Source organism: Acomys minous (assembly GCF_964271855.1).
Source record: "Acomys minous genome assembly, chromosome: 2".
NCBI classification, from domain to species: Eukaryota; Metazoa; Chordata; class Mammalia; order Rodentia; family Muridae; genus Acomys; species Acomys minous.
Window position 1 is genome coordinate 73,394,993 of NC_140484.1, and position 21,581 is coordinate 73,416,573.

The 21,581-nt window shown below is 50.0% G+C and overlaps 1 protein-coding gene across 1 annotated transcript in view; it reads left to right on the forward strand.

The window, feature by feature from the left end:
- The window catches only part of GTF3C1 (general transcription factor IIIC subunit 1), a 69,852-nt gene that overhangs the window by 20,295 nt on the left and 27,976 nt on the right, over positions 1 to 21,581 (forward strand). The window contains exons 7-13 of the mRNA XM_084758603.1: positions 10,168 to 10,329; positions 12,491 to 12,606; positions 13,686 to 13,998; positions 14,634 to 14,830; positions 17,540 to 17,676; positions 18,908 to 19,061; positions 21,251 to 21,354. Of these exons, the coding sequence (XP_084614729.1) occupies positions 10,168 to 10,329; positions 12,491 to 12,606; positions 13,686 to 13,998; positions 14,634 to 14,830; positions 17,540 to 17,676; positions 18,908 to 19,061; positions 21,251 to 21,354 (1,183 nt within the window). The remainder of the gene's footprint in view (positions 1 to 10,167; positions 10,330 to 12,490; positions 12,607 to 13,685; positions 13,999 to 14,633; positions 14,831 to 17,539; positions 17,677 to 18,907; positions 19,062 to 21,250; positions 21,355 to 21,581) is intronic.

Here is a 21,581-nt window from a genome sequence, read left to right on the forward strand (position 1 = left end):
TAGCTTCAGTGAGAGAACCCAGTTTCAAAAAATGAAAGCAGAGAGCAATTGACCTAGGTCTGATATAGACTTCTGACCTCCATACAAGCACGCACACACATGCACATGCACACACTGGCAACCCCCAGCCCCAACCCCACCACACACACGCACACACACACACACACACACACACACTGGCAACCCCCGGCCCCAACCCCACCACACACACGCACACACACACACACACACGCACACACTGGCAACCCCCAGCCCCAACCCCACCACACACACGCACACACACACACACACACGCACACACTGGCAACCCCCAGCCCCAACCCCACCACACACACGCGCACACACACACACACACACACACACTGGCAACCCCCGGCCCCAACCCCAACCCCACCACACACACACGCACACACTGGCAAACCCCAGCCCCAACCCCAACACACACACACACACACACTGGCAACCCCCAGCGCCAACCTCACCACACACACAACACACACACACACACACACACACACACACACACACTGGCAACCCCCAGCCCCAACCCCAACACACACACACACACACACACACACACACTGGCAACCCCCAGCGCCAACCTCACCACACACACAACACACACACACACACACACACACACACACACACTGGCAACCCCCAGCCCCAACCCCAACACACACACACACACACACACACACACACTGGCAACCCCCAGCGCCAACCTCACCACACACACAACACACACACACACACACACTGGCAACCCCCAGCCCCAACCTCAACACACACACACACACACACACTGGCAACCCCCAGCCCCAACCCCACCACACACACGCACACAAAAGTTGAGCAGTCAGTAGTTGACAGGTAGATTGTAAGGAAGCTTAAGCTAGAGGCTAGAGAGACGGCTCAGTGCTTAAGAGGACTAGCTGCTCCTTGGGTGGACCTCGGTCCAGTTCCCATCACCTCCAACTGGGGCTCACAGCTCTGTGACTTTAGATCAAGGGAATCTGATATAGATGCATATGCAGGTGAACTACCCATACACGTGAAAATTTACAAAATGAAACTTCCACAAGGACAGGTAGGTTATAACACCTTAGCAATCTTCTTTATTTAGGCCTTTATTTTCCCTACTTTTTATTCTTGTCCGATGTTGTTTATCTCTTGCTTGACCAAAGCTTTGTAAAATCTGAACGTTGGAGCTTTTAGCAAATTCGGGTGGTTGGAAGATAAATGTTTTTTCTTTGCAATCTGCCCAAGCGATGATAGGGACATAGCAGGAATAACCGAGAAGCACAAAAGAGCAGGGCAGCAGATGTGCAGGGGCTCTCAGAACTGCTGGCGGTGTACTGACAGGAGAGACTGGGAGAGCTAAATACCTATGAAGGATGAACTGGAAATAAACCAGGAAATCAGAGGTTCCAGGAGCCTTTGACAGGATATACAGAGGGTGCTGAGATTGAATGGGCTGACAGTCTTCAGAAGTACCATTGATTCCCTCCCGCTGCCCATGTGTTAGGAACTAAGGGGGTTTCTAGATGTGTGGGCCTGCAACAGTTGAAGATGTGCCGATATCAAGAAGTGTGATTCCCAGCCGCTGCTGGTTCCTCTCATTTGATGATATTCCTTCATGGCTTCCTGGACTTTATTACTTCCACAGCCACATGCTGCAGGCAAGACCAGAGGACAGGGATGAGCAGTGGGAATGCTTGTCTGTGCTGGTTCAGGCTCTCCAGCCATAGCCTTGGAAACAGCAGAGGGACTGGAGACAGGGTATGGAGCTCCTCTGAGCCGGGCAGGCCCTGTGCCACTGCACTGAGCTGCACGCTGGTCCCTTCGGTGCCTTTCTGAAAGGGCACATCGGCTCTTAGAACTGTCCAGCCTCTAGAGCACTGACTGCCAGGCTTAGAATCTGCAGGCTTGGGACTGGAGACTCTTGAAGAAAGTGGCCAGTTCAAGAGCAAAGTCCTCTGCATACTGAAGGCTGGAGTTTTCCAGCCAAAGAAAACAGCTCATCACGTTTCTAGCACATCTGACAGTTCACCCTTCGCTGCAGCCCACGTGATGCAGCTCTCCCCTTCTGACCTCCTCCTGAAACACCGATCTCCAGGTGGCGGCCTGCAGCAACCATACTGTTGAGGAAAATGAAGCCTAATAGAACCCGGGGAAACAGAAACCATTGAAAAGTAGAAGAAAAGTTAAACCTCAGAACCGAGTAGATGCTGTGTTCATGAAAGTAAAAGTGTGAAGAAGGAAAGAAAGAAAGGAAAGGGGTTGGTTGTCAGCAGTTCAGTGGAATGGGAGAGAGTAAGAGAAAAGTGCACAGAAATATCTCAAGAAAGAAAATGCAGGGCCAGGTTGAAGCTAGAAAGGGGGTGGAGTCCCGTGTCTCCTGAGAGAGGCACCGTGCAGCTGGTCAGCAGTCTCCCCCCCTAGGCCCCACCTCTTAGCAGTTCCGCCAGCCTTTAGCACAGAGAGCAGGATGACAGGGAGAAACAAGCAGAGCGTTAGGGTGAGGGAAACTCAAAAAACGAAATGGAACTTTTTGAGATCCAAAGGATATAGGCACTTACATCAAAAGAAATTTGATTTTTCTAGCATAGTGAGCATAAATCCACACTGAGATCCAACACTCAGGACTTCTTCAGGAAACCGCAGATTCCCCTCTGGACTAATGCAGGGTCAGAGCTGTCAGCACTCTGCAGGAAGCGACTAGCACTTAGCGGACATCCCTGATGTGTTAGTTACTTTTTTATCTGTGGCTGTGATAAAACACCATGAGCAAGACAACCTACAGAAGGAAGCGTTTGTTTTGGCATACAGTTCCAGAGGGTTAGAGTCCGTGGTAGCAAGTAATAGGTGTAGTGGCAGGGAGAGGGAGCTGAGCACTCACACCTCAGCCAGGAGCATGAAGCAAGAGGGCAAACTACAAGTAAGTAAGACCTTTTGCTCTCAAAGCCCAGCCCCAACAACCCACTTTCTCTAGAAAGGCTGCATGGCTGAAACCTTCCGCAAAGAGCACTACCAACTGGGCAGTGCTCAGCTGCCTGAGACTATCTGATGCTCTCATTAAAACCACCACAACTGATAACTTGAAGTTAATCCCCAGGGCCCTCATCAGAAAGCTAGATGGTGTGGCTGGGACCTATAATCCTAGGCCCATCACTCCCACAGTGAAATGGAAGGCAGGCAGAGTTGGCTTGAAGCTCACACACGCGGGGCAGCGCAGTGCGAAGTGCAGCCCCAAAATATCCAAGGGCTCTACCTCAAAAGGAAGGAAAGGCGGTGGTGCTGATGCTTCTAGCTAGCAGTCTGAAGACAGAGGCCAGCTTGCTCTACAGAGCAAGTTCCAGGACAGCCAGGGCTGTTACACAGAGAAACCCGGCCTCAAGCAAGGAGAGAACCAATCTCCAAAACGCCGTCCTCTGACCTCCACATATACAGCGTTGCACACTCACGCCTGCACCCCTCCCCACACACAGTTTATTTTAATTCTGAAGGAAGTGGACCGTTAATCTAGAGTCCTTTCTTTGGTTTTGCCGTGAGTGAGGACTGAGCCGGGGACTACCAGTTCATGTAGTCCACATTGGAACATGTCTCCTCCATCCTAGGAACTGTCAAGTGACAGAACAAACCAAGACACAGGGAACCATGACAAAAACATGACAGGCGCAGGGCTGGCGGGCTTAGGGGCACAGAGGTACATTTTAGTACTCTGGGCCATTGGCAGCAAGCGCTAAAAATAGCACACTCCAGTAATTTGATGTTTCTTCTGTAAAGGGCCACTGAGGAAGAGTCTGTGTTGCTATGTGGGCCTCTGCGGCCAGAGCTTTCTTCCAGTCTGGGGTTCCTGCAAATTTTAAGTAACCACTTGACACTACAGACTTTCCAAATGGGCATGTTTAGTAAGGCAGTGCTAGCTTAGACTTCCTGGTGGGACTGCCTTCAGGAAGTTCCTTGACCTTTATGTCTCAGCTTCCTCACTGGGGTGAGGAGCAACCCCTCCTAAGGGGCCGTGGTGCTCACATAGGATGGTGGGCTCTGAGGAGAGCCACAGGCTTGTGGCAGGTAGGTGGATGTAGGTGTGTGTATGTGTGGGAGGTGTTAATTTGTTGAGACAGTTTTACTGTGTAGCCCCTGCTGGCCTAGAGCTCATCAAGGTCTAGGAGTGTTGCAATTAAAGGCATGTATCACCTGGGTAGAGGTGTGCTTTGTTTAGCCTGTGACATTTGTTTCCATTGAGTGTGTTTCTGGAATTTAAAACACAGATTAAAAAAAAAAAAAACCTGGGAAGTCTCCTGTGCAAAGGGAAAGTAAACAGTAGTACATTTCCTTCATGGTAATTGACAGGCAATGGGGCCCACCTACCTACTCACCAGTGACACACAGTCTGTTTTCCTCTGGTCTGTCACCTTCAAGATGTGTCTGTGCACAGGGCATCCATCACCTTAAGCCTGGCCTGGGAGGACAGGACTTCCATGACTCAATGCAGGTAGTCATAAAGAGGTGGCACCCAAGCTGATCAGTCAGGACATTTAGACTGTTTACATTGTCATGTGCACACCTAGCTCATTGGTTGCTAGAGTTCTCAGCCATGGTAGCCCCTATAACCCACACAGTCTCCCATCCTTGATGCTGGGCTTCGCAGCCTGGGTTCACAGCCAGCCCTTTCCTCTGTCTCTTGGGCCTGGGTCTTTTGCTTCTTTAGTGACCTTGTTCTGGGTCCTGAGCTCCGCTGGGAGCTGGCCACACCCTTTGCATGCCTGTGTCCCTAGTGCCTGGGCAGAATCTGCTGGGAGCCAAGTGGGTGCTGTACATGTAATTTAATCAAGGACCACTTCAGTTGATTTTCTTACACAGGAGACAAGAGCTGAATAAAGCTTTCAGGGTTTATGCCTTGAGTTCTTTCAATTCTGTTTTTAAAATTTAAACATAAGATTTTAATTTTTTTAAATTTAAAAATAAAGTTCTGTTTATTTAAAAATAAAAATTTGCATAAAATGTTTCTTCCAGGGCATTAAAGAGTAGAGAAACTTAAATAATAAATAAAGATGTATTACTTCATGTAAAGTTACAGGTGTGCCTGGGTATATGCGGATTGTTTTTAAACACCTTAAACATAGTGGATTTTGGCATATTTTGTATTCTTACTTATCTATTTGGCAAAAGTAAAATAAGCTTTATAATGAAAGCAGTTGCCCTGGACTATACTGATTTACAAATTCTAATTTTTCCCTCAAGTATTTATTAGTCACTGTGTTTATTAAATTATAGTGAGAAAAAGAAGGAAAGATAGAAGTGAATTTGGCAACCCCTTCCAACAGAATCACAGTTGGAAGCACTTGGTGGAACACCTCTGTGCTAGCTGGTGACGAGGCAGTCAGTCACATCTATTCCGAAGGGGGATGGGGCTGAGTCCCCCTCCAGAGCTGATGCCCTTCTTAGACACCGACTTCGATACACATCCCACTCCTGGGTTTCTATACTTACAGTGAAGAATCTAAAAGTTGAGCTGAGAAAGCGATTCGGTTTGTAGTAACTTGTAAATAATTTAACAGAATACGTGCTGATCAGTTACTGTGAAAACTAGAAAACATTGCTGAAATGTAAGATCTATGTAAACAGAAATGGATCAAGTGAGCTAACCTTATGATAAGCCTCCCCAGGCTGACTGATTCCACATAGCCCACCTCTGATTCCAGACTTGTGGGACTTGGGGATCTAATTCTTAAATCCGTAACTAAGTGCCAGTGCTAAACAGTCCTAGGAAAAGAATAGAGCAGAACTCACATTTCTGCTTTCAAACCCTGCTGCAGAGCAGCAGAAATCAGACAGTGTGGCAGACAGCGCACACAGGACGTGCACATCAGAGAAGCCCTGTGTGGTGGCTCAGTTTCGTGCTAAGGTGAAGAAACAGTGGTGGCCACAGTGGCGTTGTCATGTGACTCCACCTATAGCAAAGCCAAGTGGGAAAATCTGGAAGGGAATTGTGAATGTTGAGGGGACAGCATGGGTAGAAAGGGGGGTGATAGGAAGCAGGCTGGTATTAAATTAAATGCGCAGGCTATGACATGTACCCACTGAAAAGATGGATGTACAATATGTGAAATAAATGTCACCCAAGCTGTTAAATTGAAAATAAATAAAAAACTAATCCAAGAAATATAACAGGGTACAGCAAAGTAAAGTATGACTTAAGAAAGAGAACATTCAAAAATTATACTAGGATTAAAATATACAACCTAGGAGAGAAATGAGTCATATAATGAATAGTAAAAGTACAATAAAATAAATATACTGGCCTAAAAGAGAGTCAAAGCCAAGAAGAATGGGAAAGAATAAAGACCCCCACACACACACACACAAAACAAAACAAAACAACACTAAAACAAAAAACCAAAACCAGGGAAAAGGGCAAGCAGAAACATAAAAATAAAGGGCTAGAGTTGTCACAGATTTTTAAAGCATTAGAACTTTAGCGCTGTGTTTTAAAGATGATGAAAACAGTTTAAAAAAATAAGCAGTTTAATAAAAGTGATGGAAGTTGAAAGTGACTAAAGGACACCAGCTATAAGAATGAAAAGTAATTACTGCCAATAATTAATGTACATAAAAGAAGCAAGAACATTTTACTATGGCAGAAACTATTAAAGGGAAAACTTGGGTGAGGGGAAAGCTTTACCAGGGCGTAAATACCTGGCCCCGAGTTATTGGCACAGGGGAGAGGGTGGTGTCTCTTGGAGCATCCCTTGTTCCTTCTCCAGAGCTGGCAGTTCTCAGCAGGAATGTGCAGGAGTGTCCCATTGGGGGATGGGGTCAGCAGTGATGGTGGTAGACAGCACACTCGGGACCAGGGGCTGGCAGTGTATTAAAGGACAGGCTAGTGAGATTCTCGTTTGTGCCTTCCTAGAGTATAGCCAGGTTGATGGCTTGGGATGGAGACTGAGCCTGGGCACTTCATGGTCATATAGTTGCCTATATTTGATGGCCAGCCTGGTAACAGGGCAGGTAGGGGCTGGGGACATGTCTGGAACATGTCTTAGCCAAGTCATGTTAGCTTCCCAAGCCGTGCCAGGACCCAGCCCCTCACAGGCTCTCTGGTGCTGTTCTGTTGAGCGACGGGACCTAATTGTGCCAGGTGCCGACTCAGAGCAAGCGTTTGGGGAGGTGGCATGTGCACTGGGTATTTGATGATGACTAGAACTCTAGCCCAAGAGCAGAAATAGTTTCTAAAGCTTTGGTAACTCCCGAGTGTGTGGTTACCAGTGCTCTTGTGTCTTTGTGCAGGGAAAAAGACCTGTCTATGGGCTTGTCCTAGACTTTAAAAAGAGGAAACCAGGCAAGACATTACTGTTGTTCCATTTGGGGGTGGAACATCCAGATAAAATGTTGGGCACTAATCCCCCTAGCCTCCTTGGTCTTTTTCTTCATTGCATTGCCAAAACATGGAAGCATGACCCGCTGCCCAGATCATTGGGAGGGTTAGTGCTGGTGCAGGGATTGGAGCAAAGGGCGGCTGGTGGTGGAGTCTGCAGTGGTTGGTCTCCTAGGCTACCGCTGTTGAGAGACTGAGGAGGACTTGAGAAAAGGGAAGTGTGTGAGCCTGGGCCTGTGCAGAACCACCAGGGCCCCAGCGTCTGCAGATCTGACTCTCTGCAGGCCTTCGTTATGCCACTGGCCATATTCACCACAAGCCTCGTGCCCACAGAATGAATACATTATCCCTTGCCTGCCATACAGACCTTGCTTCCACAGCCTACCTTGCTCTTCAGACCCATCCTTATCCCCCCGCCCCCCACCATTTCCCCTTTTCTCTCCTCCTGGAATGTCTGCTCCATGGCCGGGCGACCCCACTCATCCTCCTTCGGCCCATGCTCTAGATCCACGTCTGCTCCACCCTGCTCTCCAGCTCATCTCAAGCTCCCTGTGTGTGTTGGTGCTGTAGCTCTGGGAACTGTGGCATGCCCCTCAGAGCAGAGTCCCGCAGTCCTTCAGCCAGAGGGCATGCGTGCAGCACATGGTGCGTCAGGGTTAGGTGAACCGCTGTGCCTTTCCTTGCTCAGTCCATTCAAGATGCATTTAGAATTAGCTCTGCTTGATGGATGAGAAGCCTGAGGCTCAGAGAGAAACGGGGCCTCCCTGTGGTGGCAAAGCCAGACTGCCAACCTGGGCTGTGTCACAGAAAGCCCAGTGTCCTCCAGTTGCCTTACCCAGCCTTGCCTGTGTCTCTTTTTACATCAGAGGAAGCCTGTGTGGATTGTGTCTGCTTTGGATACAGTACAGGATAAGTGTTTGTGGATTTGATTGAAATGAATGTCCCAATAGTTCAGCGGCCAGGTGTGATGTTTGGTCCTCAGCAGCTGCGTTCTTCAAGGCAGCAACAAGGGTAATAGTAAGGAGAAAAGGTACCATTTCCAGGGAAAAAACCCTTGCTAGTGAAGCTCAGAATGGCCCTAGACTTGGATCATCTTCCCTTTGGAAGAGCAAATCGGAGGACTGAGCTAAAATCGTCAGACCTGCATACAAGCACCTCTGTTCACTGAGCCATCTGGCTTGCCCTGATGTTATTCTTGTCTCCGGGTTATAGCTGAGGAAACTGAGGCACAGATCAAACATATCGCTTAGCCAAAGAGGTAGAGATGGCTTCCCACCCATGGAGTTGTCATCACCCACCATCCTTTCCCTTGCTGGTCAGGCCCCTTTGCGGTCACCCAAGGCTGTCATCTCCTCCACTTGTCCTAGGGCTTCTTGATAACTCCCAGAGTTCATTCACTGGGATGTGTGCCACAATGAATTTGCATGGCATTTGCCCTACTAATCTTTAGCTCTCTCTCCTTTTTTTACTCGAGGAAATCTGACAGAGTAACTTGCCCCTACCACTGACAAGCTGTTGGGAGCTTGGGCTGGTGACCTAACCCTTCCACGCTTCAGTTCCCTTATCCCTAAAACGACGCTCGGAGTCATTGGGCCCATTGAGCTGGCACACCTCATCTTCATCGATGCCCATCTTTGCTGTGGGTTTTTCCCTGATGTGCTAGGCTGCTGTAGTCTGTCTGAAGGTAGATGCAAATTTCCCTCAGAGCCACAGCAGCCGGGAGTATGGCTTGTGCTGCAGGGCCCCACCTTGTCTGCATTCATTGTTGGAGCTAATATAAAGGGTGCTGGCTCAGACCTGTTGGTCCTGTTTGCCTTGGCCTCTTTTTGAGTTATTTTTGTAAACTAAGTTCCCACCCCTCAAAGTCACCAGAACAGCCTCTTGTTGGCTTTAAAGGAAACCACCTTCTTCTTCTTCTTCTTCTTCTTCTTCTTCTTCTTCTTCTTCTTCTTCTTCTTCTTCTTCTTCTTCTTCTTCTTCTTCTTCTTCTTCTTCTTCTTCTTCTTCTTCTTCTTCTTCAGCAAATCCCATCTGTGGGCTCTACCCATGTGTGGGTCCTGGAAGACTATTGAGAGTGATAGGCCATGTCCTCCAGCTGCTCTGGCAAGCTAGCAGGGCACCTCCCTACTCCTTTAGCAGGTCTGCCTGTCTTTCTCTCTCTTTCTCTTTCTTTCTTTCTTTCTCTCTCTCTTTCTCTCTTTTTCTTTCTTTTTTTCTCTCTCTCTCTTTCTCTCTTTCTTTCATTCTTTCGGTCAGGGTTTCTCTGTGTAGCCTTGGCTGACTTGGACTCACTCTGTAGATCAGCTGGCCTTGAACTCATAGAGGTCCATGTGTCTCCTCCTCCCAAGTACTGAGATTAAAGGCCCAGCTCCTAGCATGTATTTCTTTCTGCTTTACATTTGTTAACAAGGCACAATAGTCTTGTAAGAATGTTTATGTACCACATGGCGTAGATGCCCTGGAGGCCAGAAGAGATCATTGGCTCTCCTGCATTTAGAGCTAAATACAGGGAACAGTTAGTAGCCCTCTGACGGGAGAGCTGAGACCCAAACCTGTGAGCGCTGGGAACTGAACCCAGGTCTCCAAGAGCAGCAAGTGCTCTTAACCACCAAGCCTGCTATCTCTCCAGCCCCAAGATTAGTCATTTTAAACTTTGCAGACATCCTCAGAGGGGATGAAGTTGTGACCACAAGTCAGCTATGACCTTTTGAGGATGTCATCCATCCACTACTCTGCCATGAGGTGCTGTGTCTGCTGTCTGCTGATGTATGCCCTGTTCCTAGGGACTGATGTCATGGTCCGGTGCCTTAAGCTACTGAAGGAGTTCAAGCGGAAGATGGAAGACGACCACGATGATGACGACGACGAGGAGGTCATCTCCAAGGGTGTGCCTCCTGTGGACATCGTGTTTGAGCGGGACATGCTCACACAGACCTACGAGCTCAGTGAGTCCCGCTCACAGAGCACTTACCTGAGGTCATGAGCAGGAGTGGGAAGTGTGCTCCCCGTGTGGGAAAGCCTAGGAGGCTGCAGGCTTCTCTGGAAGCGTGGGCTTTGGATCAGGTTCAGGGCGGAGCCTTGTTGCTACCTAGATATGTGGCTTTAACAGGTCCTTGAGCCTTGTGTTCCTGCTGTGAAGTGGGGTGTGTTACAATAGCAGAGTTCTCTGGAGATCACTGTAGACTGAGCACAACAATGTCTGTGAGGGGATTGATTAGGAAGTGGACACAGAGGCCGACCATAGCTGGCAGTGGTAGACCCAGGGAAACCACTAGAGAGCCCGCAGGTTTTCATGGCCCAGAGCAAGAGAAGGAGGAGCTCCTGACCCAGGGAGGAGGCAGGTGGGGAGAGAGAACCGAGTTGTCTTTCCTCTGCCTTTTTTTCTTGCTTTGTTCTTTTGTTCTCACTGGCTCCCAGTTGATGACATAGTGCCAGCTACATTTGGGCATACCTTCTCCATGTCACCCTTTGACTCAGGCTGGGTTCCTTCAGAATGAATACCCTCACGGAGCCATCTAAGAAGAAAGCTTGACCATTTATCCAGGAATCCCTTAGTCCACCTAAGTTAACCATCGCATTGGGATGAAACCCGTGTGAGCACAGTGTCAGGATAGAAGGCGCGGGACTGAGTTAGCTACACAGAAACATCACGAAGCTTAGCTAGCTGTTCGGGTTAATCTGTTTCTGATGCTATAACAAAGGACCCAAGAGCAGCCAATTTTGAAAGAAGAGTCATTTTTGACATGTAGCTCTGAAGGCTGGTGAGTGCAGATTAGGTGCTGGTATCTGCCCCACCTCTGATGGGGCCCTGTGCTGCTGCATGAAGAGCAGAGGGTAAGCAGATAGCTGGCGAGAACACCACATGTTGCTTCTAGAACAGGTCAGTAGAGAGCAAGAACTCGCAGGAAAGTGGAGGACCCCGTCTTGTAAGCCCCTCCTAACACTGCTGCACAGAGGAAGTGAGCATAGCCGCTGTGCTGATGACAGCTGAGCTCAGCCTCTGTCCTGTTTTGTTACTCAGAGGTTCTGGAGTCCCACTTGCCTTCTGAATTGGTTCCATCGTAGATGCCACAGTAGGTCATGCTGACTAATCTTGCAGCCTTTATGAAAGCTGGTTGATTGACAGTTCCTGTAGTGGCTCAGAGTGCTTCCTCAGAACACAGGTTGGAAACAGCTCCCACAGCCCCCTTGTCTCCACTTACGGCCAGTGATGCATCTCCTCTCACTCTGATGGCCATCTTCATGTGTGTCTGGTGCGGAAAGCCTCCTGCCTCCTGATTGATTTTTACCTGGCAGCCTCAAGTGTGTGAATGCTAAAAAAAAATGAAAGGCAGTGTTTTCTGAACAAAAAGCTTTGTCTTCATCTGCGTACAGTTCATATGGCAGCCTCAGGCCAGGGTCTGGCCTGGAGCGCTCTGCTCCCAGGGCCTTTAGAAAGGGATTGTGAAAGGCAGGTACAGTACTGATCCTGAGTAACAGGTGTGGCCTGCAGGGTGGGAACCACAGGCTACACGGTGCCAGAAGCTGGCCGCAACTTCTGGCTCTCTGCTTTGGGGCTGCTGCCGTCATTTCCTCCCAGACTTCCTGCTGGCCTGGCTATGAGAAAAGGAGCAATTGTTGGTCTCTACAGGAACATGAAAGTGCACCTTCAGGGACTGGACATGGGGGCACAGGAACCTAGGAGCCGAGGCGGGATGAGCACATGGTCAAGGACAGCCCCCCACGCCCCAAATTATCTTAAAAATCACTTTGAAAGGATTAGTTTAATTGACCTGAGTAAGTTCATTTGTGAGAGAAGGGCAATTACGTGCTGCTGCTTAACGGTGATGCTAGGACTTTAACAGGCCAGTCCCTTATTTGAGTACAGCCAGGACTCACATTAGTGTTTTAGTGTGGAGAACCAGAGAACAGACAAACACACAAAGTGAGCTGCTAGTGTTCTGGGGTCAAGTAGTGCTCTTCAGCCTGTCAGTGCGCCTTGGAGAAGAGGGGGAAGCACTTTCTCTGTCTGGCGGTCTACTTCTGTGCTTCGCAAGGGAGCAGGGAGGTGGCTGTGAGCAGCTGCCGCTGTGCAGTGGTGGCCTTCAAGTGTGGTGTTGTTCACAGTTGAGCGCAGAGGCACGAAAGGAATTTCCCAAGCTGAGATCCGAGTTGCTATGAACGTGGGAAAGCTGGAAGCCAGAATGCTGTGTCGGCTCCTTCAGAGGTTCAAGGTTGTCAAGGTAACATCCTGTCATCTCTACACTGCCTCATCTCATGTGCCCGTGGGATTATACATCAGAGAAGCAGGTGCCGAACTGTCTGTCCAGGAGGCAGTGGCTTATGAGACTACCAGCATGCTATGCCTCCCCTCACTGAGAGCTTCTCTGTTCTGCTTCTTAAATCTGAAGCACTGAAGAGAGTGACAGGGCAGCAGCTGCCCTTGCAGCTCAGTCCTGGGTGAGGGCGGTCAGCTAGAGCTGCCTCGTGTCTAATGAGCTGTCTTCTTATTGGTGTTATTTGCCTGACACCTACAGACATCAAAGCAGCTAACTGAGGCCTAGTGTTCCCTTTTTGTAATTCAAAGCTGTAGTTCAGCTCCTGAGGATGGTATCAGTTAGCCTTCTGTAACTGTAATGAAGTAACTAAGGCAGTTGACTATATAGAGGAAGGTTGCTGTGGCGTGTTCTGGAGACGCTAGTCCAAAACCAAGTGGTTCTCACTGCTTCGGACCTCTAATGAAACAGCTAGCACCTCGTGACAGGAGCACGTTGATAAACTGTCACATCCTGAGCCTGGAATAGTCCAGAGGGGACGGGGACACACACGGACACACACACACACACACACACACACACACACACACACACACACACACACACACACACACACACACACACACACACACACACACACACACCCTGGAGCAGGAAGGGTTGTGTTAGTTGATCTAAATACTGCAGGGCCCTTGGCACCATCCCTGGCATATGGTGGGTACATAGCTTTTAACTTTCCCCCACTGTATGCTATGGGATAAGCCTCTTCCTCACTTTAGAAGGCAAGAGGATCAGATTGGTAATGAACCAAACCACAGGTGTCCACGCTGTGCTGTGTGGAACCTGAAGCGCTGCGGAACCAGTACAAGCTGATTTCTGACTCTTTATGAACCAGGTCCAGTACCAGGTACAGAGGGTGCATGAAAGATCAAGTGAAGGCCCTGTCCACAAGGAGCTCCTAAGGCGGCACTGTGAAGCAGGGAGGGGCCACTTGGACTACCTGCATACCTGTAGTGTGTGTGTGCTAACACATGTGATTGCCCTAGGGGTTCATGGAAGATGAAGGCCGGCAGAGGACCACCAAGTACATTTCCTGTGTGTTTGCGGAGGAAAGTGACTTGAGCCGGCAATATGCACGTGAAAAGGCCCGAGGAGAGCTGCTGACCACTGTGAGCCTCGCCTCAGTACAAGATGAGTCTCTCATGCCTGAGGGTGAAGAGGCTTTCCTCTCTGACTCAGAAAGTGAGGAGGAGAGCAGCTGCAGTGGCAAGCGTCGCGGCCGAGGATCCCGGGGGCATGCAAGAGCCTCAGGGGGTGCTGGGCCTGCCTCTCAGCCTCACCACTCCACCCCAGCTAAGGGTAAGGCCTGCGTGAAGCTTATGGGGACAGGAGGTCCACACCCCGGCCCTGCTGCACATCACCAAGAAGCAGTTGTTCAGCTCTGCATCACCTAGATGCTATCATGGTTTCGGGACTAAATGTGTCCTTTTCACTCCATTATCTTAGATGAGGAGGGGACGGTCATATGATGTGCCCTGGGTACTTGCAAGGCAGTCAGTCTCCGTGGGTAACATTTTTATACAGCATGTTTTTACTATTAAAATGATAGAGTTCTGTGAGCTTCATTCCTTCCCTCAGCCCATTGAAGAAACACTCAGGGTTTGGTTTACAGAATACTGCTATGGAGGCAGGGGTGTTCTCCCAGGTGAGCTGTTCCAACATGGTAAAATTTGTTTGAGACTGGATTTCATGAGCTTCCCACCTGAGCTTCCTGAGTGCTGAGATTCCAGGTGTATATTAATTACCTTGAATGGCTTCAAGTTCTGCTTTAGAAGGTGGGCAGTTGATAGGCTTGGGGCTCTGGTGTTCAGCTGTGCATCCCAACCACAACTGTAGAGTGAACCTGAGGGGGGCCCTGGGCTAGCCTGCCCTGACTGCCAGGCACAGACGCCCTTCTTGTTTCCTCTGACCAGCTCTGCCCGTTCTCATTGCAGGTGGGTGGAAAGTCCTAAACCTGCACCCACTGAAGAAGCCGAAGGCTGAGGAAAGAGCCCGCCGAAGCTCGGCTGCTAGGGATGGCCTGGACACCAGTAGCTCCTCTGAGCTCAACACATCCTTCGACCCTAACAGCATGGAGAGTCACAGTGGCGACATTGCTGTGATTGAAGAGGTCCGGCTGGATAACCCCAAGGTTAGTCATGACCCTAGGGACCTGCAGCAGGTAGACTCCAGCCTTCCTGGTTCTTTGCTTGAATCCAGGCACAGGAGTGGATGACAATAAGAATGTCACCCTCCAAGCATAGGCTGTGAGCCAGGTGATGCCAGCAGCTCCACAGAAGGGACACAGTACCAGCGCCTCTACCCCACAGTGGGCCTACTCCCAGATCCTCAGTGGCCTCTGACAAGGTGGTCTTTCCACTTATTTCAGAGGGAAATGTATGTGGTTGATTTAGATGGCCAGTATTGCTAAGAAGAAGTTGGCAGTGGCTGGAGATTGACGGCCTTGAGTGGGTGGCAGGTGGAACGCCTTGCTGTGCTGTTGCGTTTTTCAGGCAGAGCCTCAGTGTTGCCCAGCTGTCCTCCAGCTCCCAGTCTCAGCAGTCCTCCTGCCGCAGCCTCCTAAGTTCTTGCGACTGCGGACTGTGCCACTGTGCTTAGTTACACCATATGTTTAGATTTTTCTTTATATTTTAGGACTGCAGGTGGAGCTTAGGACATTTTGCATGCTAGGCAAGTGCTACCGAGCCACGCCCTTAGCCTCAGGATGCTGTAGACGTCCTTGAAGCAATGAGTCATGTAACTCAGCATTCTGAGTTACACAGCCAAGTTTGAGAACCTGCTTTCAATGCAAAGCCAGTATCCCTTGGTATAAAACAGAAAAAACAAACAAAACCCCAAAATTGTACCAGTACCTTCTGGCTAGATGCTGTCACTTGTCCAAGCACTACTGACATCACAGGATCAAACCCATAGTTTCCCCATACTTAAGGCCTTTGTAACAGGAAACCTACCATGCATGCCCCTTGTCACCGATTTTGCCATTGCTTTGGAACAGTAGAGGCTATGGTCCCTGGGGTGGACTAGATCTGTGGCCAGGTGGCTCTTGCTGCTGTTTTGTTCAAGCTTCACAGCCCCAGAGCAGAAATGTGAAGTCTAGCCTGTGAGGATGGAAGGCAGTGCTGTGGGGTGGAACACTGGCCAGCATGGGGCATGAGAGCACTGGCAGGCAGCCTCACCAGCTTCCGTTCTCAAGTGCTGGAATAGCAGCCTGGGCTTTGGTTGTGCTCCTATTGCGGACTTGATAGGCACTGGGCAATTGCAGTCTAGACTTCCATACTTTAGTGTTTACTAGATGCCCCCCAATACCTTCTTTTGGGGTCCCTCTAGTCCTGATGCAACAGGCCTTTCTCCCAAGCTAGAGTTCCTGTGCTGTCTCCTATCACTGCTTTTCTGATGAAAACCACCCCGTCTAACATCCGTGGCTGCCTGAAGGTTTTTGGCAGAGCACTACTCTGCCTCTCCAACCTCCAGTTACTTGTGGTAGTTCCTCCAGAATGTCGCTCTGAGACATGAGGGGCAGCAGGCTGCCACTCTTAGGACCTTTCTGAGATCCTCGAGACTTCCCTCCCTACTGTGAGAAAACCCTGCCTGACTTGGAGCACCATGGTGAGCAGGAAAGCAAGATAGGCCAGCTGTTCTCACATTGCCACCCTAGCGCCAACTTGTAGCTTCCTGCGATCCATTCCCACTTCCTAAAAGTACTACTCAAGCTGTAGGCACCCAGCTAAACGTGCCCTGTGGCTGCCACGTGAGGTCAGCGGGCATTCCTTTCCATTCAGGGTTCACAGCCAGACTTCACATTTTGATGTGGTGAAGGCACTTGTTCATGTTAAGCTAGGAGGCAGAAAGACCTGAAGAATGAAAGTAGAGTAGGGGTGGGGGCTTGAGCAGTGCTTCTCTGCTCTTGTCAGGGAACTTGAATTCAAGTCCCAGCACCTACTTGGCAGCTCACAACCTTCTGTAGCTCCAGTCCAGGAGATCTGACGCCCTCTCCTGACCGCCTTTGGTACTGCATGCATGCAGTACACAGACACACAGAAATGCAATCACACACGCAGAAAATTAAAAATGGTAGTAAAGAAGTTGTGGGTGAAAAGATGGGTCAGCAGCTAAAAGCACTTGTTACTCTTTCAGAAGACCTGCGTGGGCTACAGCACCCACACTAGGCAGCTCACTACCTCCTGGCGATTCTACTCCTTTTGGCCCCTGTGGGCATCTGTACGGATGTGGCAGACACACATATACGCATAAATGAGGGAGAAGCACAGACTCCTGTCCCCTCCTACCTTTCACTTTCCATCTTTGTGCACCCCAGGAAGCCTAGCCTGCTCTGCCTTGACCTCCAGAAACTTCCTGGTTTTAGAGTCGGAAGTCTTGTCCTACTGCATGCACACATGCATGCGCTTATGACCCTGGACAGCCCTTCGCCTGTCCTAGCTCTGGTTTCATCTTTGGGATGTGAGAGCAGCAGTGAGGGTGCTGCTGAGCTATCTATGGCCTGACAGCAGCCTTAGCAAGGGTGCTGAGCTCTTCCCTCCCACTGCAGGGAGCCCTGTGGGCATGGAGCTGCTCTTTGCTTTTGGAGGTGTCACAGTAGGTGACACTCCAAGTCCTGTTCTGAGTCTAGGTGACCGTAAAATCACCCGTCATCAGCTGGCAGGCAACCTTTGGTACTTCTGAGCCCTAGAATGAGAGGGTGGTGGGTTCTTGTATAGGGCATTGGCCAGGTAGACTCTCCCTGAATAACAGGACATGACTTCCTTGAAAGGAGAGTGCCCTTGAGGTATGGTGCCTCTCTGGTCCTGCTTTTCTGAGCCCTGGTCTTGTGTCTGTTATATAGGAGGGCGGTGGCTCCCAGAAAGCTGGGCGGCATGGCCCAGGCCAGGACAAGCCTCATAAAACATACCGACTGCTGAAGCGCAGAAATCTGATCATAGAAGCCGTCACCAACCTCCGCCTGATTGAGAGTCTGTTCACGTAAGTGGGCTGCTGCCTCTGAGTGCCCATCTCCTCCCTGCCAGCCCCCAGTCATAAAGTGCCTGAGAGGCCCTGGAGCTGCTGCCTCACCATGAGCATTTTATGGTGTCCCATTGTACTCAATAGGATGTAGACTTGGGTCCTGTCATTGGGAAGAGTACACCCTGAGAATTAAAAGCTGGATGTCATGGAGCCTGCGTTGGCTTTACTCCTTACCTGAGTGTTTTACTTCTGTGCTGCTGTGTGTGACAGCTGTGTGAGAGAACAGCTTGGAGGAGGACTTATTTTGGCTCATGGTTTCACAGCTTCTCTGTGTGGTCTCTTGGCTCTGTGTGTGTGAGGTGTCAGGAATATGAAGCCAGAGAGCTTCTTCACCTCAGGGCAGCCAAGAAGCAGAGAGAGAAGGCAGGGTGGATCTCCAGTGACCTACTTCCTCCAGCCAAGCCCCACCTTGCAAAGCTTCCAGAACTTGCCACTGTCACCATCTTCTTGGTCCAAGTCTTGAGCCTATGAGTTGTAGGGGACAAGACGTGTTGTATTCAAACCCCCACACTAGGGAGTTGTTACAAGGGAAGGGAGACCAAGAGACCTGCAGGCAGTGGCACTGCAAGAGGCACGGACAGGGCTGTGGGTAAGGTCTAGTCTTCTGTAGCTATCGAAGCCACCACTCTGTAGGGCAGCACCTTCGGGGCTCTGAGACCAGTGTGAGAACCACTGGGCAGAAGCAGAAGGGGCCTTACCCTGCAGTCGCAGATGTCTCTGCCTGACCATGGTGCAGGGACCACCTCAGATACATTCATCACCCTGGTCCCTTCTGTGCCCGGAGGAGTTTGAGTGTCCTGATTGTCCTTATTGGCCGTGCTCTTCTGTGATGAGTGATCAGAGAAGGCACAGTGAATCAGAGGGACCGAGAGAGAGAGAAACAAGCGATGGCTTAGAACTTCCCCTGGCTGGATGTTCAGTAAGGATGCAGACTTGGTGAGAACAGGTGTCCATCCTAGCACTCTGTCCCTCCCACCATCCCTTTTCATTGTCAGACCATGCATGGGATCTCTGTTGCTGTGGCTAGTGGCCTCTCTTCAGCTCGTCTTTTCACTCTGATGGTATTTTACGTTCTTAAGAGGCCCACCTGTGTGGCATGTGAAAAACTCCAGAGTTGACAAACCTGTTGTCATTCCTCTGTGCTCATGCATGATGAAGTGGGAGTGTGACTTTCTTCTCTGTCGTCCAGGATTCAGAAGATGATCATGGACCAGGAGAAGCAAGAGGGTGTCTCCACCAAGTGCTGTAAGAAGTCCATTATCCGCTTGGTGCGGAACCTGTCCGAGGAGGGTCTCTTGAGACTATATAGGACTACAGTCATTCAGGATGGCATCAAGAAGAAGGTAATCTCGACTTGATAGCATATGCCATATAGTGGGGGAGGAGGTCCCCCTTGGTCTTAGACCTAGCAGAGGAGAATAGGATGAAAGCGGGAGGGCGGGGAGGATACAAGTGATGGGATAACAATTGAGTTGTAATCTGAACAAATTAAATAAAAAATATAAATAAATAAATAAATACTTTTTAAAAAGAAAAAGAAGGTACTCTCTTGGGTTTCCCCTGATGCCCACAGACCTGGCCCCATGGTGTGGGAAACTGTCTGGCCTGGTGTCTCTTGTCACTGTTGTATCCTGATTGATCCTTTGCTGTTAGTGATTGGGACATCCAATAACACCTCTTTATCTGGAGGGTGGAGGTCCTACCAACTCCTATAGAAGCTGGGAGCAGCCTCGTAAGCATTCGAGCAGTGAGCTGGCCCAGCCTGAAGGAAGCAGGAAGCAGGTCTTTTAGAGTTAAGCAGGACAGTGTTAGCATGTGGAAGGGTGGTGGGCAGTCTGTGGGATGTGTCTGTTTCTTCAATCTCCGTATGTCTGTTTCTGTAGTAGTGTGATGGGAGCTGTTCCCATAGTAACTGGAGCTCAGCAGCCTTGCACACATTTTACAGCATCAATTTTTCAGTGTCAGAGTAATTGGGATGGAGCAGCTGGACACTGGGGCTGAAAGCAGTGTGGCTGTCTTCACAGCCCCTTAATCTCTGACTGGATTTTTCATCTCAGCTCTAAAGGAACCCCGCTTTGATACTTGATTTCACTCATAAGTGGGCAAGGTCATTTCTGCTTTCTCATATCTTATTTTTTGAGATGTACAAAGCAATACCCAAAAAATGACTTAAGAAATGGGATTTGCTGTTGCATGTAGACAAGAGTCACAGCCTTGTATATCTGCTGCAAATCACTTCAAAACCCCCTAGACCTATCCCCTTCCCACAGCTGTCTGCCGCAAGTCCACCTGAGAACTGGCACTCAGTCTTGTGCCAGCTTCTCACTGAAACCCCATTAGCAGGGACACCTGTAACTTTATCAGGGCTTCCGACTTCCTTTGCGTCGCAGTTGAGGGCAACAGATCCTCCCCTAATCTGGGCCTGGGGAGCCTATCTGGCCCTCAGCGTTGACTTCCCTAGTGCTATTCTAGAAGGCGAGCTAGTGATAATCAAAGCCTTGGGGAGGGGACAAGGATGTCAGGTCAACAGTTACGGTCACGTAACCACAGAAATGAAAGTGCATGTTAATGGAGCCTGCTGGGGTGGGGTGGGTTGGAGGTGGCGGAGTGGACATGAGGGAAAATTCCTGGTATGCTTCTGAGCTGGATTTGAAGTTCATTACTGAGGCTTAATTCTCAGCACAGGCTGCTGGTGGTTGAAGGCCACACCTCTATACCTGCCCTAACCCTTAGGCTGTTGAGGAATTCATTGCTGGCCTGGGACCAGGGGCCAGTGCTTTTTCAGTTGGCTAAGAAGTCACCTAACTGGGTCTCCTTTGGACTCAAAAGAGAAGTCAACAGTGCTGGTGGGTGCAGTGGAGAGAGGGTGTGGGTTCCCTTTCTACCAGCAAGGGGTGGCTAGCTGGGCCCAGGGGTGCTGCTTGCCTGCCCCAGCCCCACACAGCTTCTGCTCTTCACTCTGCAGTGACAGCAACACAGAAAGCTCCTCCTGGGGCACCCAGTCTACCATGTCTCATTACTCCCCTGCCCTGTGTCACTCCTGCCAGTGCTGAAGTTAGTGTCCTGATTCCTACACAGCTGCTATCATCACTTCCCGGGTTTTATCCCCAAATCTCAAGAAACAGCAACCACTTGTAGCCGTTCTGCCTAGATTCCCAGGGAGAGGTAACAAGAAAGCAAAGCAGCCCTCCGTCCTCTGCCAGCTGTTCTGAGGGGCACTGCCAGGGTCTCAGCAACACACAGCCAGGGAGACTGCTCTTATGCCACACTCGCCTTCCCAGAATAGTGTCTATCAGGAAACTGTGGAGCAGGTGAGGGGAGGTGCCTCAGCCGTCAGAAGAGCTGGTGTGCTATGGCAGCCTGGTCAAGGAGACTGCAGGACCACTGGCTTGTGGTCCCAGACCTGGTGGCATGGTCCCCTAAGGAGTTTGCCTTACTCTGAATTGTAGGTTTGTTGCAAATACCTGCTGTGGAACCTCAATTCAAACCTGCTTTGCCCTGCCCTTTGGGACACTTCATCCTCTCCCCATAGGTGGATCTGGTCGTGCACCCATCCATGGACCAGAATGACCCTCTTGTGAGAAGTGCCATTGAGCAGGTTCGCTTCCGGATCTCCAACTCCAGCACAGCAAACAGGCAAGTGGAAGAGCTCAGTTAAGCTGCCCAGGCCTGTGTTCCAGCCCGCAGCCACGGAGCAGCCTCCCGCAGGCTTTGTGTGCGCCTGCATGAGATCCGGGTTTACTGGCTGGAGGCTGTGCTCATGCCCACCTTCTCCACATGGAGGTCCTGTTGTGAACTGTAGTATTCTTCATTCTAGCTTACCTTTCCTTTTCTTTTTCTTTTTGGTGGTGTTGGAGACAGGA